This window comes from Onychomys torridus, chromosome 1 (assembly GCF_903995425.1).
Source record: "Onychomys torridus chromosome 1, mOncTor1.1, whole genome shotgun sequence".
Classification (NCBI taxonomy): Eukaryota; Metazoa; Chordata; class Mammalia; order Rodentia; family Cricetidae; genus Onychomys; species Onychomys torridus.
The window spans coordinates 78728533-78745830 of NC_050443.1; the positions used below are offsets into that span (position 1 = coordinate 78728533).

Here is a 17298-nt window from a genome sequence, read left to right on the forward strand (position 1 = left end):
CCCACAGTCACTAACCTTCTTGTGCCTTTCCTCTCCAGCTCACTGTCTACCTGGGGAAGCGGGACTTTGTGGACCACATTGACCTCGTGGATCCTGTGGGTGAGTGCTAGGCGGTGGGCTAGGGAAGAGCCCCATCTCCACCAGGGTCTGGTGTCAGAATGGGTGGCCATGGCTTCCTGCTTCAGGAAGCGAGCTTCTTTCTTTCTGGACAGCTCCTCCCTAGTCAAGAGAGAGAGAGAGAGAGAGAGAGAGAGAGAGAGAGAGAGAGAGAGAGAGAGAGAGAGAGAGAGAGACCTCTTTGACTGCTCCAAGGCTGGAAGGAGGCCCTGATGGACAGCAGCTGCCATAGCTTATATAAGGCTTAGTATGCAGTAGCAATATCTCCTGCTTTCCTGACAGACTGAGGAACAGAGGCTCAGTGACTTGTTCCAGGCCACAGAGCTAGTGAGTCAAAAGGTCTGCATTCTAGCCCCTGGCTCTGCTATCTCCTGGGGAAATTCTCCTCACGATTTTGGAAAGAGGGGCTGTTCTCACCTAAGTGATGTCCTGCCGGAGAGGCTGATTCACAGCTGAGATCGGCTCCCAAGGTCTTGGCTGAGTTCAGGGTTTCTTACCCTTGGAACTGTTGCCATCTTGGATTGGATTATTCTTTGTTGGTGGCATCTGCTTGGTACACTGCAGGATATTTGCCATCATCCCTGGCCCCTGCCCATTAGGTACCAGAACTACCTCTACCACCCCCCCCCCACCACCCCCCCCCCCCCATCACCACTGGTAGGACAATGCTAAGTGACCCTGTGGAAGTGAATTGCCCACACTCAGAACAGCTGCATCTATAGAAAAACCCTGGCCTCAGGCTTCTTTTTGTATTGGGTAAGGGAGGTCCAGAATCACTCTGTTTTACAAATGGAAGTGCTGAGGCCAGAGAGGTTCAATTATCATCGTCATCATTTTTTTGAAGATGGTCATGAACAAACCAGAGTGATGTAAACTGAGGCCAGGGTCAGGTGAAGAAACCGGGGTGTGTGACTTGGGAGGTGTCCTAGAGAAGTTGCTATGTTCTCGTGCACTGCCCTGGGCTAAGAGGGACCCTTGTGGTTCTAGAGTCATGAGGATGGAACATAGCAGCAGGTTTTAGCTCACCAGAGAAAAGACCCTGTGACTGTAAGCAGGGGCCCTGGGCAGGGCTGCAAGCCTCGGATTCTGGCTTTATTCCAGCCCCCTTCTTTTATGACCTGGGACAGGGCCACCCACTCTTCCTCTCCAGCCTTGCCTGGGGACAGTGTGTAGGTCTTCTGATGCTCTACCATTTGCATCTCTTCAGAACTGGCTTTTCTGAGGCACTGGGCCTGTGGTTCATCCGGGGTTCACCTGTGCGTGGCTTTAGGCAGTGGATTCCAGAGAGTTCTCTGTGGGCCAGTGTTGAGCATAACCCTGGAAGGAGCAGCAGAGGCTGTGGAGGGGCTGGAGAAGGAGGGAGCCAGGCCCTCAGTATACACATTGGCACCAGAGGGGACCTACTTCATGCCAGGCTCCCTGCTGGACCTGAGGACCCAGTGAGTTCCTAGGTCACTGTCCAGATTTGGCCATGAGCCTCATTTCTAAGAAGCCCTCTGTCTATGACATTGCCCTCTCTCTGTCTTCCCTGAACTGCACCATCCCATCTGGGGTAGGGACCTGGTGCTAGTCCAGGGCCCAGGACCAATTGATGGGGCATGTGCCACCAGCCCTGGGAACCCTCTCCTACCAGATTTCGCAATTCACTGCTCTAAGGCCACAGAGCTGAACTGTTCCTTCTGGGCTATCTTGTCATGTCCTTTGGTCATCTAGTGAGTAACCCTTCCTTGTCCTGTAGGGCCTGGCTGCAAGTCACCCTCCCCGCAACCCCACTGAGGAAGTATCGCTGGCAGGGGCAAATGCCTTCACTGGGACATTGTATTTATTCTCAGCGCTGTGGCACTGCAGTGAGGCAGAATGCCATGACAGGGCCATGTGGAGGAATGAAGCTGCTTCCTTCACAGTGACCAGGAAGCAGAGCAGGATGGAGGACTAAGAACCAAATAGACCCTTCCTGGCACACTGACTGACATTCTTCCTCCGAAAGTTCCCACTGTGTTCCAGGAGCTCATTAAGCTATGAATTCGCTGATGAGTTAGGTCCCCCATGAGCCAGTCACTTCCCAAAGGCAGACACTGTTGCTTTGGAGACCAGTCTTCAATACATCGGCCTTTGAAGGACATTTAAGATCCATACTGTGACAGCCATGCTCACATACACCAGGGGCTGTCCATATACTTCCATATGTGACAGAATTTACCCATGTGCACATTGACACAGACCACCCCCCTGTCCTCACATGAGCCTTGAGAGCTACTGATCATAGACACCCCCGACTCCTCACAATATCTAGGGGGCTCTGAAAATCTCACCGTTCCTAAGCCTGGTGCAGACTCTGTTTATTACCAAGCTGACCTAACATGACTCAAGGCCATTTACCATAGTTAGCCTCTTGGTGAGATTAGTCATTTAATGATGGCAATTCTGAGAATTGTCCTTATGTGGTTTTGTCATTGTGTGCAGGACATAGTGTGCTTACGAACTAAAATCACCATGATGTCCCTAGGCAGTATGGGGCCACCTAATACATAGTGTTCTTTGAAACAGTGTTCTATAGTGTGTGACTGGAGCTGTGTTTTCCTGTGGAGGTGTCAGCGGCATCCTGCAGAGGGTGGTACCCAAAGACCAAGTGTCCTACTTATTACCTTTGGGGTCTGGTTTGAGTGGATGTTTGGGGCTTGGGTTGAGAAGGTCAAGTTGGGGGACTCTATTCATTGTCTCCCCCAGATGGTGTGGTCCTGGTGGATCCTGAATATCTCAAGGAAAGGCGAGGTAAGCTGTGTTCCTCATACTCACACAGCATGCCGGGTGGCTCCTCATCCTCTGCTCTCTGGTGACCTCCCCTGGCTTCTCTCTGTCCATCCTATGGTTACATGCTTAAACGCCCCAGTGCATACTGTAGGAAGAACTCTAGTCTTTGGCCCAGAGCAGCCCTGCCTCATGCCCACCATGGGAGAACTTATGCCCTGTCCCATCAATAAGACAGCAAGGGTTGGCATGGGGGATGACAGCAGAACGGGAGAGAGGCTCCCATTTCACAGAAGTTAGAGGTGAGGTCTGTGCACAAGGTTAGGATTAGGCTGGGCTGAGATCCCATGCCTTTTACACACAGCCTTCTGTACACTTCCCTTCTAGGCTGTCCTCCGCCCCTCTCCTAAGTCTGCCAGCCTAATCCAACCACCACAGCCGCCAGGCTGCCTGACTATCCTTCTGCCCCTCCGTACTTCTGGGTTGGAGTGAGAGGAGGAGGGCACAACTGCCCGGAAGGAGGCCCCTTCCTAAGAGGCTGCATCAAGGCTGCCCTTGAAGGCACCCTGTGTCATAGAGCCAGTGTGACCGCCCCGCTTGAACCTAGGACAGGCTTATAGCCTCCAGTAGGCCAAACCCCAGGGCTGCAGCTGGAGCTCTGGGCGGGGGTTGTGTGCTGCCCTCCCAGGCCCCTCCTCAGTGCCCCTGCTCCTCACAGTCTACGTGACACTGACCTGCGCCTTCCGGTATGGCCGGGAAGACCTGGATGTCTTGGGTCTGACTTTTCGCAAAGACTTGTTTGTGGCCAACGTGCAGTCCTTCCCACCGGCCCCTGAGGACAAGAAGCCACTGACTCGGCTACAGGAGCGGCTCATCAAGAAGCTGGGCGAGCATGCCTATCCCTTTACCTTTGAGGTCAGCTGTCCTTCTCCGCCTGTGGTCCAGAAGCGTCACCCCAGGGATGCGCTGAGGGCAGGCACCTGGGGAAGCCAGGGGGGCAGCTGCTTTGACTCACCCGATTGGGACCCGGGGACCATCACTTACATTCCCTGCTATGTGTCTTATCTCTGACCACTATGGAGATGTCACCTTAATGGCTAGGCTGCTCTTCTGGCTCTCCTGCATTTCAGTTATTAGAGAAAGGAAGGCCCAGGGTGGTTGCAGGGAAGGAAGGCAGTCCTGCCTGGCCCTGTGTTGCTGTGTATCTCCCCTCAAACAGGCTGCCCAGATGCCCAGCTGATGCCTCTGTCATGCCTCCTTACCATTTCAAGACTCCATGCTTCTGGAGTTCACATCTTCATGTTTTCAAGACTCCACAATTCTGGGGTGGGGCTGGGCTGAGCTCTTAGGTGAAGAACACTCAAATTCTTATCTCCCCCAGTCTGCCCCTGACCCTGTGTGCACTAATAGTGTGGTATGGCTTGACCAGTCTATTTCAGGGGAGAAGAGATGGCCTGTCCTCCGGGGACTTGGTCCGATGGGTGTGTAGGGAAAGACAAGGCAGAGGGGAAAGTTTAGCTCATTGTATTTGTCTCCTGAACAGATCCCTCCAAACCTTCCATGCTCGGTGACGTTGCAGCCAGGGCCTGAGGACACAGGGAAGGTAGGTCATTTCAAGGAGACCATCTCTCTTGTTCCAGGCTCTCATGTCCCCAGAGTCCTGGTTTTCACCTCATAGAATAGTAGTGGACGTCTGGAACCTCGCTTCCTGTTGAAGCTGCCTGGGCCTAGGCCTGGCTGATACCACAGGACCAGCAGATTCTGAGTACCCACCTGTGGCCTCACATAGTCCCTAGCTGCCTTGTTTGGAGATGGGATTGCTGCTGTTTTACAGCTGCGGTCACGGAAGCTTGGGGAGGATTCATAGCAGCAACTCCCAGGCCCCAGACTGTAGCGTTCACCCTTTCATCTTCACAGCAGAGACAGTGAACATGCACCCTCATATTGTTAGAGAGTGGGAGACAACGGGTCTTCCCGTTGCTGATGGCTGTCCTGACCGAAGCCGGAGTCCCAAGAGTGATTGGGGTTGGCTGGTGGGCTTGCAGGAACAGTTCCAGTGGAAGGTCCTGGGTCAGGGGCAGCGTCGGGACAAGGTCAACATTGGTTCCAGGGTTTCAGATCCATATCAAGGAGTCCTTAAGAGGCAGAAGTTTATTTTCTTACCCAGCATTCTGGCTTGTAAGATGGGAAGGGGTGGTTGGGACCTTGTCTCCCCAATACCCTGGGGTCAGCATGGCTTCCTCCACAGGCCTGTGGTGTGGATTATGAAGTCAAAGCCTTCTGTGCCGAGAACCTGGAGGAGAAGATCCACAAAAGGTGGGCAGGACGCCGGTGGGAGAAGGGAGGAAGGGCAGGAGGGGGAAGTCCGAAGAGGACCACTGAGGAGGGCCTGCGCTGTGGGAAGGGTCTTGAAGGCTGTCAGGCTGAGGTGAGCTTCCTGGAGGAGGTGGTCTGAGGGGCCTGAGCTAGTCCTTCCTCACACCCCTACCTCTATCTTAACCCTCCAGACTGCAGGTTTTTTGATGTTAGAATGCCCCCCCACCAACTTCAGGTAACTTTCGACAGTGCATAGAGTGTGTCCAGGCTGTCCACACTCCCCTGCTTGCCCACTGAGAGCAGGAGCGGAGCCTGTGTGTTGTGCAGGGATCTGAACAAGGAAGGGAAACGGAGAAAGTGTGGCTCAGAGAAGGGACATTCTCCTGCAGTGCTCGGCAGAAAGAGGACAAAGCAGCCGTTCTTGACCTCTCATGGCTGCCCTCCTTGGGGTTCAGGACTCTCACACCCCTACCTTCAAAGTCCAGTTGCTAGGTGGGTCAGCTGAGGGATGTCCACCAGCCTCTTTAGAGACGGGTTTGCCACCTGGTGGCGACTAGGTGTATCACAAGCATTTCAAGCTGCAGCTTGGCAGCTCCCGTATAGGGGTGGGAGGGGTGGATTAGACTCTTCTCTCTCGCTTCTTAGTCCCAACTTTCCCCTTAAGACCTGAGATGAAGGGGACCTAACAGCTTTGTGGAGTGTGGGCGGGATCTTGAGCAGAACAATGAGCAGCAGGCGACCTTGAGAGTCACCACCCTCACCCTCTCCCGTGGGTCATCTTTGTTTTGTTTTTGTTTTTTTGGTTTTGAGCTGAGGATCGAACCCAGGGCCTTGTGCTTGCTAGGGTGCTCTACCACTGAGCTAAATCCCCACCCCATGGGTCATCTTAAGTGTGCTCCCAAGACTCACTAGTAAGAACGACACAGGAGCTGTTGGTTCTTAAATGCTTAGTTGGTTCTGGCCATGTTCAGAGTAATGGACAGATGTGGACTGCTTTAACCCTTCCAGTGACCCTGAGGGGTTGAAGCTGTTTTACCGATGAAACTGAGGCACGGGGAAGTAATTTCCTCAGGCCATGTGGTTAATAAGAGGAGAGCTAGGTGTGCCACCAAGACTCTCAGGTTCCAGGGAATGGAGGTGGCTTGCTGGAGAAATGGGGGTGCTGGCATTCCCCACATGCCACTGAGGTAGCGTGCAACCCTGTCCCTCACCAGTGCAGTTCACTTTCGCTTCTACCCTGAGCCCTGGGACCTCCGCTGAGCCAGTCTTCTCGGTGGGTTTCTCTGAGTCACCTCTTCCCTGTCCTGAACCTCTCCGGCTGAGTCTATATCCTGTAAAGAAATCCCCCACCTCCGATGGGGGTCTGTCCATTCCGCTTATTTCCACTTAGCAGGTCTTTAACAGATAAGGCCGCCAGGCAGCTGTACAGCCACATGTGCTGACACTATGGTAGTGGACAAGCTGGACAAGAAGCTCTCATCCTCAAGCAGCTTCAGGAGATAGAGGGTGTGAGAGGCAGAACAAGTCCCATTCTCACCATTGTGCTGGGTACCGGGACATGGATCTAATGAAGTGATGCTGTGGGGTTGCCCAGAGACAGACTGGATTAGGCTGGAGCTGAGTCACATGGCAGCAAGCCCTCCAGGCTAACCTCTGTGGTTGGCAGGCAGCGGGGAGCTATAGTAGCCTGTTGAGCAGGAGAGAGATGTAGGTACCTCAGAGATGAGAGCATGGAGGCTGGTGACTGTCTGTCTTTCTCCCCACACGTCTTCCTTAGGAATTCTGTGCGGCTAGTCATCCGGAAGGTTCAGTATGCCCCTGAGAGGCCTGGCCCTCAGCCCACAGCCGAGACCACCAGACAATTCCTTATGTCGGACAAGCCCCTGCACCTTGAGGCATCTCTGGATAAGGAGGTAAGAGGCTAAGACTCATCCCCAGCTCTGATAACCTTCCGACCCCACTGTCTCCTGTCCTTCCTTGAGGGTTTTGGGAATCCTGTTGCAATCCAACAGACTGACAGAGGTATGCATGTACACATACCAGACAGGAGCAAAGTACCTTTTGGAAGGGTCCTGGCCATTCCTCCTCACATCCTGATAACTGCCTGCTTCAGGCTAGGTGGGGAGGCCCAGCTGTATTAGCAGGGTGGTGATGGGGAGCAGGACCCAGGGATTCCTTACCATTACCCGCTCATCCATGAGCTAGAAGGCAACAAACTCTTAAGAAGTCAGGGGACTCTAAGACAGCTGACTGGGGTGTGGGTGTGACTCTCCTTGGGGAAGCTAAAGGCAGGGGCCTGGGTAAGATATGGTGGAGGCCCTTCTCTGAGATTTTAGAGCATCCTTTAACGAGTTGGTTAGCCCTTCCCTTCCCCTGAATCTTCCAGGGCTTTCTGTGTCTGCAAATCCAGACCATCAGGGCCCACAGGGACTTGAGACATTGCTCCATCCCACCCCTCACATCGAATAAAGGAGAATCTGAGACTTACATAGCATGTCTAAGGTCATGCAATGGTCATCACAATGGTTACTATTGTTATCTTAGCTAGTGGTCAGAACAGGACTGAAGCCGGGAATACCAGCTTCCTTTTCTTATTGGTATATGTGTATGTGAATGTGCATGGGTGTGTGTGTGTGTGTGTGTGTGTGTGTGTGTGTGTGTGTGTGTGTGTATGCACATGTGTAGAGCTGGATGACAGCCTTGTGGGTGTCACTCTCAGGGACACAATCTACTTCCTTTTGAGACAGAGTCTCATTGGCCCGGAGCTCACCAACTAAGGCTGGACTGGCTGGCCATTGAGCCTCAGGGATCCTCTTGTCCCTGCCTCCCTAGTGCTGGGTTACAATCAAGGGCCAGCATACCCAGCATTTTTGCATGGGTCTAGAGATTGAACAAAGGCCCTTGTGTTTGCAATACAACTACTTTATAGACAAAGCCATTCCCCTGTCCTGGAATGTCATCTTGTACAGACATCATTGAAAGGTCCCACAATGGTACTAGGTCGATATGCTTGGTAGTTTAGGTGGCACTTTTATTCCAGTGGGAAGTAGCTGATGAACTTGGGGGCAGAGGTTAGAATAACCAGGTGTTTTCTCTGCCCACACTCACCTGTCTTTTACCTCACAGATCTATTACCATGGAGAACCCATCAGCGTCAATGTCCATGTCACCAACAACACCAACAAGACTGTGAAGAAGATCAAAATCTCGGGTAGCTGGGAAATTCTCCCAAGGGTGGGGATAGCTGTACGCATGCCCTTTGTTAAAATCTGTGAAGTACTGTTAAAATCTTCGAAGCTGGGGTCCCAGGCAGTGGGGCTATTGCTTTGGCTGCTTCTTTCCAAAGGCTTTCTGGGCCCTGGCCAAGCTGTCCTGGGAGCAAAGATTTGGTCATGGAAGGGACTGGGCTTTGGTGGAGACTTCTTTTTGGGTGGAGGCTGGGGTGATGGCCTCTGGTAAACCCTGGTCATTGTCTCAACCTAAGCACTCCTAGCCCAGGGAGCCTAAGGTGCATCCTGGGAGCTGACCCCTGACTCATGCACCTGCTTCCCCCGCCTCTCTTTCTCCAGTACGCCAGTATGCAGACATCTGCCTCTTCAACACAGCGCAGTACAAGTGCCCAGTGGCCATGGAGGAGGCCGAGTGAGTGTGTTTGAGGCCCACTTTGGATGGGTGGGACTAGATAGGAGAATAGGAAGCCTAGGCCCAGGCATCTCTTCTCAACTGTGGAGGGCTGGGTCTCCACCTTTTTTGACATACGTAGTAGACTGTGTGGAAGAGTCTTCTTTAAAAAAATTTTTCCCACATCTGTTTTTTTGTTGTGGCACATATAGGGAGGTCAGAAGACAACTTTTGGGAGTCAGTTCTCTCCTATTATGTGTGTCTAGGTTAGAATTCAGGGGACATGTGCCTGTACATGCTGAGTGAGCTCACTGGCCCCTGTTTTGGTTTTTGAGTCCAGGTCTCACTCTGAGACCAGACTAGCCTGAAACTCACTATGTAGCGCAGGCTTGCCTGGAATTCATGGCCATCCTTGTACTTCAGCTCTCTAAGAACTGACATTATAGGTGTGAGCAACCACACCTGCCACTTGGACATAGTTTCTAGTATCCTACCGATGAATGTTATTATCAGGCCAAATGTTCATGCATTATTGGATATTCTTATATCCGTTATTGATTAAAAACAAAACCAAAAGCAACAAGGCTTAGACTTCTGGTGAGTATCAGGGGTACAGTGAAATGACCCAGAGCCAGAATAGCATTCAGTCCCAACTGGAATGTCACATTCTGTGACATACTTGCATCTGCAGCCTGGAGAAAGGAGAGATGCCTGGGCTTCCAGTGAGCATGTTCCTGGTGGGGTTGGGGTTAGGGTTGGGGTTGAGATGTGGCTGACTCTGCTAAAGAGGCAAATCTGGGGCTTACTCCAGGGCTGCCCCAGTGTCAGCATCATTAAGTGATGCCCCTGCATCATCATGAAAAGGGAGAGGGGGGATGGAACAACACCAGGAGAAATAAACAGCCAAAGCCCTGCTCATGATTGATAGATATGCTTTACAGCAAGTAAGGTTGTAATGGTAGAACCTAGGTGGGGACTTCCAGACATTTAGTAGCTTTACTCATGGTTTGTATGCAGTGATACTTTTAAAAGTAAATGAGATGGCTCAGCAAGAGCACTTGCTGGTCTTCCAAAGGACTGGGGTTCATTTTCCAGCATCCACAGCCCACAGCTCACAATTGCTTGTGACTCCAGTTCCAGGAGATATGACGCCCTCTTCTGGCCTCTGAGGGCACTTGCATGAATGTTGATGCACATACACTCATGGAGGCACACACACATACACATACATACAAACTTAATCATTAAGTAAATGATGAAAGTAATTGTGCTGTTTAAATGTGCATCGTGGCCAGTCCTAGCCCAGGGGCAGTCTTGCCTGTGTGTGGTGTGCCTGTGCCTCTTTTGAGTGGCAGTGGGCTTTCTGCCAGAGCTGGACCTGGCCAAAGTGGTCCCCTGCATCTGGGATACAGAGGTTTGCTGACAGAAGAAGTTTTAGAATAGGGCCAGGCCAGACATCTTGACTGGGTTTGGGCTGGCTGTGATAAGGTCCATCTTCAAGCCACTTCTCTACTTCCCAGTGACACTGTGGCACCCAGCTCAACATTCTGCAAGGTCTACACACTGACTCCCTTTCTGGCCAACAACCGAGAGAAGCGGGGGCTTGCCCTGGATGGGAAACTCAAGCATGAAGACACAAATCTGGCTTCCAGCACTCTGTGAGAACTGCCCCCTCCAAGTCCCATGCTCCTAATGCCCACCCTGCATGGGGTCCCACCCTCTTGGCCCCACCACTGTGAGGACGAGGTTTAGGCTCTTTTCCCAGTCTTGACCAGGGTCGGTCCCCAGAGTGTGACTAGCCAGGAAGGCTGTCTTCCTATTCCCACCTGCCCACTCAAAGACTACTCAGCCCCATCATTTGGCTCGGGGCTGGGGGGGGGCACAAATGGAAAAACTTCCTGCAAGCATTGGCAGCCCTTAGCCTAGAGTCCTTAACATAGATTGGGAGTGTCCCTGATGCTGTCGAGGTTGGAGGGGAGAGAATGGCATCTAGAAGGGTCCTGGAAGGAGATACATGGGGGCTTGGTGAGCTGGTTAGATAGATTTGGGGGCCCTTCTACCCGAGGTACTATGAGGCCATCTGGTCACTTTTGTTCTGTGGGTGTCACTGAGCCTTTAGGGTTACCTGACTCTGGAGGAGTCCAGATAGTGGGGGACTCTTATCCCCTCTGTTGATAATCTGGCTCTCTTCAGGGATTTGGTCTCTATCTGTTGCAACTGAGACCACCATTCCCAGCTCAAGCCTCTTGGCTCAGGCTAGACCATCACATTGATGTCGCTTCTCCCAGGCTTCCCATTTATCAACAAGCTCTTTGTCCCTTTTCTACCCTGGCTCACACCCAACCTGCCCTCCACTCCCCCTGTGAGGACATCTCTCTTGAACACATCCTTCCCATGCTACCATGACTCCCAGCTGCCCATGGCTTCTCAGCTCTCAGTGTGGCCTTTTCTGCTTATGGGTTACTGAGCATAAAACCTTGTGAGAGAAGCGAATGAATGGTAGGAAACTGGTTAGGGCCTGCTCTCACTGCACTGTGTGGCACTAGCTAGGCACAGAGGAGGGCCCACTGAGGCTGCAGAGCAAGGACATCTCATAGGCAAACGTGGAACAGAAGGGACTAGGGCCGTGGCTCAATGTAAGAGTACTTGCCCATTAAGTATGAGGCTCTGAATTCAGTCTCTAGTACCACAAAGAGAGACATGTACGGAACCCAAGGCCACAGGGTCCAGTCCACTGGGCACAGGTCACTTTCCCAGCTCTGTTGGACCTAGTGGTTTAGGAAAGGGAAGGACGGTGGTACCTCCCATTGCACTCCTCGGCCTCCCACATCCCACCCGCCAAAGAGCTGTGTGGATCAGCTTCGCCGTCTCCCTGCAGGTTGAGGGAAGGTGCCAACCGTGAGATCCTGGGCATCATCGTCTCCTACAAAGTGAAAGTGAAGCTGGTGGTATCTCGGGGCGGGTGAGTCCAGGTGTCCCAGTACCCCTGCCCCGTCCTGTTTGCCTGGCCTTTCAGCTGCATCTTCCTGTGGAGGAGGCGGGACTCGAGGACTTCTCCTCCTCCCTCTGGTTCCTCTTCCTTCTCCACTGGCTGAGGCTCCTCCTCCTCTCCATCTCTCTCCCTTTCTCCTCTCCTTCAGTAGGCCTGGGTCTGGCTCTCAGGACTGGACACAGCCCATGTGAGTCAGGGTGTCCTCAGACTGTGTACTGTGACTCTCAGGGGCTACCATGCCCTTCCTCACATCTCAGGGCACAGTGCCCACACACCACTCTCAGAGACTGAGAAACTCAGAGCTGGGTTGCGGGGTTGCTAACATGGCTGACTTTCCCATTTTGCAGATGGAGGAAATGAGGCCTAAATAGTTCTCCCAAAGAACTAAGTAGCATTTATTAGGGTATTGCCTCTGACTCAAGGATGATGGAACCCATGTAGTCATAGCACTTGGGAAGGAGAAGCAAGAGTTCAGGAGTTCGAGGCCATTCTTGGTGGCATATCGAGTTTGAGGTCAGCTTGGACTATATCACACACACCCTGTCTCAACAGAATAAAGAATATCGTCTCTGTGGCTGACAGTGTTAACACTGACTGCCTGTTACAGACCATTTCTGAACCCAGTGGCCACTCCTGTGTTCTGTGACCTTGCAGGACCCACAGTCTCCCCACATCCTAGTGACCCCAAAGTCTTCCTCTGCCATTAGGTAGCCTGGAAGTGGGGGATTAGTTCTTACAGATATTCTGGGGTTCAGGGGCTCTGCAAGCCAGCCCGCCCCTCAGTGCCCTCTATGATCTGTTAGCTGCACAGGGTGGTGAGTGTGTCCTTTGGGTCTTCTGGGGCAGGGTGGCAGAGGAGTGAGCGAATGTCCTTTTTCTTTTCTTCCCCTTGCACTCGCTTCCGACTGCTTCCTCTGCCTCCTCTGGCCCACTCAGCCTGTTGGGAGATCTTGCATCCAGGTAAAGTCCCCCCTGTGTCCTGCTTTGCCCACCTTCCTACAGGTCCCGGGGTCACAGCTGATCAGAACCACCGGGGGCTGGGAGGGAGGAATCTGGGGGTTATCTCAGACTGCAGGTGCAGGAGGTGTGGCAACTGGAAGTGTATTGGGACAGTGGGGAGATGTGGTTCCCCCAGAACACCTCAACTGGTTTTCCTTCCCGCTCAAGTGGCAGGACCTTTGTAGACAACAGTGGCCCAGGCAGTGGCCCCTAGGAGGGCCAACTGAAGTAACTGACCTGAATTCAGAATGCTTCAGAGATATGCAGTCTTAGTGGCTTTCACTTCTGCTCCACTGAGAAGTGTGTGTGTGTGTGTGTGTGTGTGTGTGTGTGTGTGTGTGTGTGTGCCCATCCTATGCTATCCAAGTGATTCACGAGACAATTCTATCTTGCTCAGTGTCATCCAGCAAAGAGTTTCCGAGTCCAGACTTGGGGCCAGGCCTGTGCAGAGTGCTGGGATCTCAGAAGGGAACCATTGGTGCCCTTACCACTCACAGCCTGGCAAAGCCGGTGCCCAGGTCATTCCAGCCACGACCCGTATGGCTTCACTGAAGGTTGATTGGATCTGGCTTTTACCAGTCCCCGTTACCACACCCAGTCCCTTCCCCTCTCAGTAAGATGTGATTGTCTCTTCTGCAGACCTTCACAATGTAAGGGGAGGCTCTCCTGCAATGATGCCACCATTAGCAGAGAGGAACCTCTGGGGCTTTTTTTTTTTTTAAATTTTTAAATTTTTAATTTTTTATTTATCAGTCTCCCAATCCAGTGGTTAAGGGGGTGAACAATGGAGCCAGAATCTTTTTTTACTTACCACTGAGTAGCTGTGCAGCCTGAGGCAAGACTTACTCTACATGTACCCTAGCTTCCTGGTCCTTGCCGCCTATGGTAATAATGGGGTCTTGTGAGGAGTACAGGAGTTGGACTCCAAGGAGAGTCTTGGAACAGTCCTAGATACAGCTTGTACCATGCAAGTGCCTGCTCTTGTGCTCAGCCTGTCCTTCAGGGACACATCAGGGAAGGCCTGGTCATCAACAGTGAGTGGTGGCCGCAATCTCTGTCACATGCACATGCATGAGGGGTCAGAACTTGCACACAGTACAACAGCTCTGAGCCCCAGTCCCTGAAGCTTGTAGGTGGTAGGGTCCTGGGGTCACCTGAACCCCTTTACGGGAATATTGGGAGATGGGGTGGGTAGGATTGGGGGAAAATTGAGAAGGGTGATGTCAGGAAGCCATGGTGATTTGAGGTGGTCAGGACCCCAGGCCACTCGGGTTACCCACTGACCATGGTGTGAGTGGCATGCTTCCCAGCCATGGTAATCAGGCAATCCTTAGGAGAAAAGGGAAATTTCTGTTCCTTTTCTAGCTCTTCGTGAAGATATGAGAAAAGGTGATGGTCAGGGTAGCAGAACTGGAGTATGGTTGCTTTCCCAAGAACCTTCCCAGGCCTCAGACTGACAGGGCAGTGGGTCTCAAAGCCTGAGGCTCCCTCCGAGCTCACTGAGTTGGGTATGTGTTTCAGCGACGTGGCTGTGGAGCTGCCTTTTACCTTAATGCACCCCAAGCCTAAAGAGGAGCCCCCACATCGGGAAGGTGAGTGGTACCCATTGGTCACTGGGTTGGGGCTTACCAGCTTCCTCATTATCCCACCACCCCACTTTTTTCTGGGTTAGCCCAGTATCACCCTTTCCCGAGCCCCCAGTCTTTTGCAGGGCCCACAGCACATTTGATTTTGACCCAGCTAGGAGACTGAGAGCCCTGACTCCTGTTCTCCATGGGAGAGGGAGGCCAGGAGTGGAGGATAGGCCTTACTGGTGGATTTTTATTTTATTTTTTTCCATTAAAATTTTTTTTTAATTTTATGTGTATGGGTATTTTGCCTGCATGTCTGTCTGTACACTACATGTATACAGTGCCCTCAGAGGCCAGAAGAGGGTGTCAGAGTCCCTGGGGTTGGAGTTACAGATGGTTGGCAGACACCCTGTGGGTGTTGGGAATTGAACACGCAGCCAGGAGACCCAGTGCTCTGAGCCATTTCTCAGTCCCTATATTGGTTGGGTTTTTAAACTGGTAACAGATTGGCCACAGTACATCGAAAGGGATGTTAAAGTCCATGACGTAAATGAAGTCAGTGTCTACAAACAGACGGTGAAGTGCCCCAGATGGCACTCTGAATTCAGAGAGGTTACAATGTGAAAAAATAGCCAGGCATGACAGCACATGCCCACAATCCCAGCAGAGAGAGGTGTGTGAGGCAGGAGGATCCCAAGTTTGAGGCCAGCCAGGGCTACAGAAATGGTCTTTTTAGAGTAAATGGAACTCAGGTAAGCAAGAAATGAATATGTCTCATGTTGGAGACTCCTGCAGAGGCTTTGGTGGGCACGGATGCCTCCCTCCCTGCCTCTGCTGCTTTTGAGAAGACTTGAGTCATTCAGAGGCCTGGGACGCTTCCTGCTCTCCTTCCTTCTTTACTTCACCATCTTAGCTAGGGAGTCCCAGGATGGGTGGGTGGGTGGGGGGCGCGAGAGGATAGGGGGGTGGCGGGGAGTCTTTGTCCCATTCCTCATCTCTCATCCCGTTCCCCTACTAACTCCTGGGCGCCTCACATGCCTTGTGTATGTTCAGTTCCAGAGAGCGAGACTCCAGTAGACACCAATCTCATAGAGCTTGACACCAAGTAAGCCAAACCTCCCTGTCGGTGGGTGATGTCTGTGGGAGGGGCTTGAGATGGGATGGGAGAGGTGGAGGGGTCATTTGCATAAATGCCTGTTAACCTCTGAGGAGCAGCTGGTCTAACCTGTCTGCTGAGAGCCACCTCTGATCACCTCTTCAGCAACCTGCTTGCCTGCATGTGACTTGAAGGACCCTTCGTGCCTGTTCCTCTTCCTCCCGCAGTGGTGGGGTCTGTCTTCCTCTCTCGTCCTTGCACGCTCCTCCTCGCCAGTCAGTCCGTCCATCCACAGCGCTCACTCAGCTGGCTGGCACGGGTCTGGTTCAGACCCTGGGCTCCCCTCTCTCACCTGACCCATGCCAGCTGGAGGCTGCCTGTAGGGTGGAGAAGGTTTCTGGTCACTTCTGCCGCCTGAGAACCAACTGATTCGCATTCCCCTGCGGTGGAAGGCACCAGACAATGGCCAGAGGAAGAGGACCTGGTTCAGTGGCTTGAATCACCTCTGGGGCCAGGCTTGCTTTTTCCCTCCAGCTCCCTAAACCTCCTTTCCTCGACTTTTTGGAGAGATCTGGAAAATGGGGGTTTCAAGTTGCCCTATGAGGAAGCCCATGCAGCTGGCTGAACTCCATAGGGCAAGAGCCTTCATGTGTCTCTGTCTGGGCCTAAGTGACATGATGGAAAGAAACAGTCCTTAGTCCTGCAACCCTAATGAGGCATCTTTCCCCCTTCCTCTGTTCCCTGCTCAAAAGTCCCTAGCCTACTTAGGGTCCTTGGGGGTAGCATGTGAATTAGTGTTTCTAGTCGGAAGGGCCTGTAAAGGCTTTCTCTTCCTTGGAGCCCAGAATCAACTTCCTGGTCCCTTAAGCAGCCTTGCTGGTTTGATTTTGAGGAGGTAAAGTGGGGTTCCTTGGGCCTGTTCTTTGGGGATTCCAATGCAGAGGCACATTGCTACCCCTACTTATCTTCTCCACCCCCTCAGGAAGTGGGCCACTTTCCTAGCCCCTATACATTGAGAGGGAAGGTTCTTGGAATTTATATGTGACAATCCGCACAGCTACCAGTGGGTTTGTAAATGGGTCAGCCCAGCATGCCTTTCCATCTGAGGTCATCCCAGAGACCCTGGCGGGTGTGGGTCTCTCTTGAGCCCCTCTTCCCACATCTGACCAGGCCTCTGGATCTGCCTGTTGTCTGCCCCTGCGAACACATGGCGTTTTCCTTGTCTCTTCCACTAGTGATGACGACATTGTCTTTGAGGACTTTGCCCGCCAGAGGCTGAAAGGCATGAAGGACGACAAGGATGAAGAGGAGGATGGCACCGGCTCACCACACCTCAACAACAGATAGACTGGGGCCGGCCCTCGCCCTGGCAGCTCCAGGTTCACTTCTGCACTCGGATGCTTTCTCGTCTCCTTCCCATTCCGGTTCCCCCTCCCTTTTGTTCTTCCAGTTTCTACCAAGGGGCCCTAGTGGTCTTCCAAGTCTCGGTGATGAGCCTCAGAACTGGCCTCACATCACCATGCCAGCAGGACCACAGCACACATCCTCCTCAGCCATCTCTCTGCGACCACCTGCCCACTCCCTTTTCACGCTCATTCCTAGGAAGGCCACACTACCTGGCCTGGGGATTTGGCTTGAGTTGGGGAGCAGAAAGGGGAGGGTGGGGCCAGAAGGCCAAAGTGATGGTGGGTATGAAGATGTGGAGAGGCTGGGCAAGGTGGTTCAAGACACACAAAAAGATGTCTGCCGTCCCAGGAGGCGACACAGTTTGGGCAGCTAAAAGATGACTGTATTGAAGGTTGGAGAGGGCAAGACTCTGAATAGATTCTCGATGCGTT

General features: G+C 52.6%; 1 protein-coding gene across 6 annotated transcripts in view; it reads left to right on the forward strand.

The window, feature by feature from the left end:
• The window catches only part of Arrb1 (arrestin beta 1), a 65516-nt gene extending 48218 nt beyond the window's left edge, over positions 1-17298 (forward strand). For 2 of the 6 annotated variants that reach the window (XM_036186935.1, XM_036186907.1), the window contains exons 3-16: positions 39-99; positions 2845-2889; positions 3554-3780; positions 4409-4468; positions 5114-5181; positions 6959-7094; positions 8308-8392; positions 8751-8823; positions 10323-10460; positions 11681-11764; positions 12731-12754; positions 14315-14385; positions 15418-15469; positions 16696-17298. In XM_036186935.1, the coding sequence (XP_036042828.1) occupies positions 39-99; positions 2845-2889; positions 3554-3780; positions 4409-4468; positions 5114-5181; positions 6959-7094; positions 8308-8392; positions 8751-8823; positions 10323-10460; positions 11681-11764; positions 12731-12754; positions 14315-14385; positions 15418-15469; positions 16696-16807 (1236 nt within the window). In that variant the 3' untranslated portion in view covers positions 16808-17298. Of the gene's footprint in view, positions 1-38; positions 100-2844; positions 2890-3553; positions 3781-4408; positions 4469-5113; positions 5182-6958; positions 7095-8307; positions 8393-8750; positions 8824-10322; positions 10461-11680; positions 11765-12730; positions 12755-14314; positions 14386-15417; positions 15470-15625; positions 15695-16695 lie in introns of all 6 variants that reach the window. The other 4 variants (XM_036186953.1, XM_036186927.1, XM_036186918.1 and 1 more) reach the window with 4 other exon arrangements.